Consider the following 4,972-nt stretch of genomic DNA (forward strand, 5'->3'; position numbering starts at 1 on the left):
GGGCAAGTGTCTTCTACTATAGCCTTGGGCTGACCAAAGCCTTGTGAGTAGATTTGGTAGACGGAAACTGAAAGAAGCCCGTTGTATATATGTATATATATATATATATATGTATGTGTGTTTGTGTGTCTGTGTTTGTCCCCCCACCATCGCTTGACAACCGATGCTGGTGTGTTTACGTCCCCGTAACTTAGCGGTTCGGCAAAAAGAGACCGATAGAATAAGTACTAGGCTTACAAAGAATAAGTCCTGGGGTCGATTTTCTCGACTAAAGGTGGTGCTCCAGTATGGCCACAGTCAAATGACTGAAACAAGCAAAAGAGTAATTCAATTTGGACTGAATTTGAATGTTTCATTAATATTTTAGTGTCATCATCATGCTATCCCAGAATTTAGGACTCATTTAGACCTACCCTGTTCAGATCTGTGGGATAGCACTTCTGCTCCTCCCTTCCCCCCAATATAAACCATCAGCATGCTTTCATCATGAGAACGGACACTAGTCACTGATTCTAATTATTCTTCTGAATTAGCAAGCTACATACTTTATCTCTCCTCTCTCTACTCTCACCAGACCTTACTCCCGACAGCTGCAACCTTCTGATATTTCCCATTTATCCATATTTTGCTTACAAATATTCAGTGTAAACATTAACTATATTAAACTCATTGGTCTGAGAGGTCATGCAAAAGGTCAGGGACACTGTTAACACTACACGGGTTAAGTTAAAACAAAGAAATAAAATATAATGTTGTCTATTTAGCTTCAACTAACCACAATAACAAAATAACTACAGTTATTGCTGACCTATAATTGAGATTACATGTAGTTGAGTGGAGGCGCAATGGCCCAGTGGTTAGGGCAGCGGACTCTCGGTCGTAGAATTGTGGTTTCGATTCCCAGACTGGGCGTTGTGAGTGTTTATTGAGCGTAAACACCTAAAGTTCCACAACTTTCTCTCACTCTTTCTTCCTGTTTCCGTTGTACCTGTATTTCAAAGGGCCAGCCTTGTCAAACTGTGTCATGCTGAATCTCCCTGAGAATTACGTTAAGGGTACACGTGTCCGTGGAGTGCTCAGCCACTTGCACGTTAATTTCACGAGCAAGCTGTTCTGTTGATTGTAACCGACGGAGTGCCAACACATACACACATGTAGTTGGTTATGTAACCATATACATTGATACACACAAAGATGTCCCAAAAACAATTAGACACCTGCTCAACATATCTTTTTATTTGTGCAGACACAATCAGTGGTTAATGTATTATGTACAAGGCATGTGTCAACTAAACACTAAATTAAGTGTTGAAGTGCATAAAACAACATTTATTTTTGCTGAAAATATAATCCTCACTAATTTAAGCAAAATGTCAGTAATTTTAAGGGGAAGAGGTAATTTGATACCATCAACTCCGGTATTTGAATGGTACTTTATTTTATTAAGCTCAGAAGGATAAAAAACAAAACTGCTCTTGGCCAAATTTGAAATCAGAACACAAATGATTCTACTAATTGACTGTCTTATTAAAAATATTGGGTTGGTGCATAATTATTGCGGCTTTTTTTTCAATAAAAACATCTTTAAATGACAGTCTGACTGTCTGCCAAGCAAATGGGAAGCAGTAATTGAAGTAGATGGTGAATATACTCTGGAATAATCATTTAAAGATGTTTTTGTTACATGTTATTGTTTTTGCTGAATAAAATTTGTTGAAAAAAGCCGCAATAATTATGCACCAATCCAATAATAATCTTTTCTTATTTTGGGACAAGACCAGCAGTTTTGAGGGAAGTTTGAGTCAATTATATCAACCCCAGTATCTGACTGGTACTTATTTTATTGACCCCAAAAAGAGGAAAGGCAAAGTTGACCTCAGTAGAATCTGAACTCTGAGCATAGAACTGGAAGAAATGTTATGCATTTTGCCTGGCATTCGAACTATTTTTCTAGCCTTGCTGCTTTTACGTTGAAAATAATAAGAAATGGTTACTTTTCAGGAATTTTTTTGCTCCATTTTTCTTCTTTCATCTCTAGCAAAAAGAAAAAAAAGAAATTCTTTTAAAACAATTAACGTTTTTGTAGAAATAAAAAGGAAATAAAAAAGAATACCATGAAACTTGACTTATAAAATGGTTAAGAGGGACAAGTACAAAGTGAAAACAGAACTATTTTTTTCCAAATATTTTTGAGCAAATGTTGGATATTGTTAGATATTGGAGGTAAAATTGGCAGACTTTCAGACAGCCGTTCCTAAAATCTACCACAGAATTTAATTTTTTATTTCACAAATTCCAAGTCTTTAATGTTCAAAATGGTTTCAAGAAATGATGACTGTTAAAATGTTCTCTAAAAATAATTAGAAAAGAGGAGTTTTAAAATTTACATGAAAACCTAATGAGTTGCAACAAATATGACAGTATCACCATAATTCCCTCAATAAAGTTAACTTGATGTAGTATAAGAAAAACATTTACACTCTTCTCATCCTCAAAAAAAATTAATGTAGTTCATGCAACACGAACATGAGAGTACCTGGTATTGTAGTTAGAATACTCATAAAACTGCAGAAAGCACAATCCTCACTAATTTAGACCATCAATTTTAAGGGGTGGGAGTAATTTGATACCGTCAACCCTGAAAGGATGAGAGACAAAGCTGACCTTGGCCAAATTTGAAATCAAAACATAAACGATTCTACTAGCTGGCTATCTTATTAAAAATAATAATAATCTCTTCTAATTTTGGAACAAGACCAACAATTCTGAGAGAAGTGTGAATCAATTATATCAACCCCAGTATCCAACTGGTACTTATTTAATTGACCCCAAAAGTAGTATTGACCCAAAAGACAAAGCTGACCTCCATAGAATTTGAACTCAGAGCATAGAGCTGGAAGAAATGTTATACCTTTTGATTAACATGCCAACTATTTTTCCAGCTTGCTGCCTTTACATTGAAAATAATAAGAAATGATTACTTTTCATGAATTCTTTGATCAATATCTCTGAAGTTGAAATTCTTGAAACTGGAGACAGCAGTGAAGTATCTTGTTTCATCTCTGACGAAAAGAAAAAAAAAATTCTTTTAAAACATTAAACTTTTTTGCAGAAATAAATAGGAAATAAAAAGCCTATAAAACTTGATTTATAAAATGGTTAAGAGGGCCAAGTGCAAAGTGAAAACGGAACTATTCATTTCCAAAATATTTTTGAGTAAATGGCAAGATATTGAAAGTAAACGTGGCAGGCGTTCGGTGCGGAGGTAATGAATACGCACACCACCAGTTTTCGGTGAAACAAAAACCCTAACGCAAACCGGGGCTAATGCAGTTTCGCATCTCCCCTTGAAAAATGCATTTTTTCAAGAAAAAATTTTCCGGGTTCCTACGTTTTAGATGTCGGAGATTACGAACATGCAACAAAAAAAATTTTTTTATTCATAAAATATATTTGTCAACTAAATGTGGCGGTCCCAATAGAAGACGGTGTTACTGTTGTTTTTAGCCCCAGGAAGACATTCATATCTATCTATCTCTTTATGCACCTATCTATATGCGTATTGAATTTAAAAGTGCCAAGACGTGGCTTCTTGCATATCCGGAATCTCCGTCATTTAAAACATTAGGGAAAAAAATTTCGAAGAAGTTCATAAAATTTTAAACGGGAGTGCGGAGTGGTGGTGGTATTTTTTTTTTTTTTTGCATATTCGTAATCTCTAACATCTAAAACGTAGGAATCTGAAAACTTTTTTTAAAAATGCATTTTTCAAGGAGAGGTGCGGAACTGCATAGGCCCCCACAATCCCTAACCCTGAACACCGGGTGTGCGTATTCTTTATTTTCGCCACTTGAAAGCTGTTTCTCAAGTCTATCGCAGAATTTAATTAAAGTGAAAGTTCAACACTAGAGAAAAGCGAGAACATTTTCTTTTTCACAATGGTTTCAATTTCATTTCTTGTTTAAACTTCAAGGCAGCAAGATATATCATTTTATAAACATTGGATCTTGAAACAAATAATCTATAAATAACAGAATGTAAATATTTGGTCAAAAGCAGTGTGGATAGAAGAAATCGAAGGCTGTCCCACAGGTTAAAACCCCTTCGGACAGAAAATGTTGCGGCCATTCCACGGGCAGCCTTTAACTTGTTCTATCCAAATGGACGCTATTATATATAGCTTATCTGTTTCAAGATCCAATGTTTCAAAAGAGAATTTCAATTCCAACTGCTGATAAATAGATACGCTTTGATTGAGGGTTCATTCAACGAGACTAAATCCTTACCAAAACGAATTTAGTATTGAGTCTTCTCACCAATAATTGTTTGGCTGTTTACATAACAAAATAAAGTTGCAGCAGCATAGCTATTTATCTTATGAAATGAAAACATTTTTACTAACAGTGAGAGTGATATACACACAATAAGAATGAAATGTTAGTTGAATTTTAACTTACACGGTGTTAAGATTTGGCATTGTTAATTAATGTCTACCATTCAAAGTCCGGCTTTTAATTTCCTCAACTTTATAGAAGGGAGAAAACTCGGTTAATATAAAGATCTTCACTCGTTAAAAATAAAAACAAAAAACCCGGCTGGGTGGGTGTTGACTGTGCAGAAAGTGAAAATGAAAATGACAAAAAAAAAAAAAAAATTGCGCAAACGAACCTGGGGTTGGGAGAGGACTTTCGGAAAATTTACAAGATCCGATTTTTCCGTCATAACTTTTGGGAAAATGGATATATATATAGATTTTTTTTTTACGGAATCTTATGTTTTTGGTTATGGAAGATCCGATTCTGAAAAAGAACATTTTTAAAAATCGCATTTTCAAACTTTCAGTTCTCCGGCCTTGGCCTTCAAGCAGGCTATCCACATGCTAGAAATAACAGCAAAATCTCAAACAACTACGATAACATAACGAAAGAAATATGTAATCAATCTACTCATCTTTCTGCAAAGATTTCTTTCA

The 4,972-nt window shown here is 34.9% G+C and overlaps 1 protein-coding gene across 5 annotated transcripts in view; it reads right to left on the reverse strand.

Annotated features, from left to right (window-relative positions):
- The window catches only part of LOC106874280 (torsin-1A), an 11,375-nt gene extending 6,411 nt beyond the window's left edge, over nt 1–4,964 (reverse strand). Inside the window, exons 1-3 of one of the 5 annotated variants that reach the window (XM_052965586.1) lie at nt 4,669–4,964; nt 2,982–3,062; nt 1,995–2,034 (exon numbers count right to left, since the gene is read on the reverse strand). In XM_052965586.1, the coding sequence (XP_052821546.1) occupies nt 1,995–2,034; nt 2,982–3,062; nt 4,669–4,828 (281 nt within the window). In that variant the 5' untranslated portion in view covers nt 4,829–4,964. Of the gene's footprint in view, nt 1–1,994; nt 2,035–2,911; nt 3,063–4,286; nt 4,417–4,457; nt 4,620–4,668 lie in introns of those variants that run through there. The other 4 variants (XM_014921957.2, XM_014921965.2, XM_014921972.2 and 1 more) reach the window with 4 other exon arrangements.
- Nucleotides 4,965–4,972: the final 8 nt, after the last annotated feature.

Source organism: Octopus bimaculoides, chromosome 2 (genome assembly GCF_001194135.2).
Source record: "Octopus bimaculoides isolate UCB-OBI-ISO-001 chromosome 2, ASM119413v2, whole genome shotgun sequence".
NCBI classification, from domain to species: Eukaryota; Metazoa; Mollusca; class Cephalopoda; order Octopoda; family Octopodidae; genus Octopus; species Octopus bimaculoides.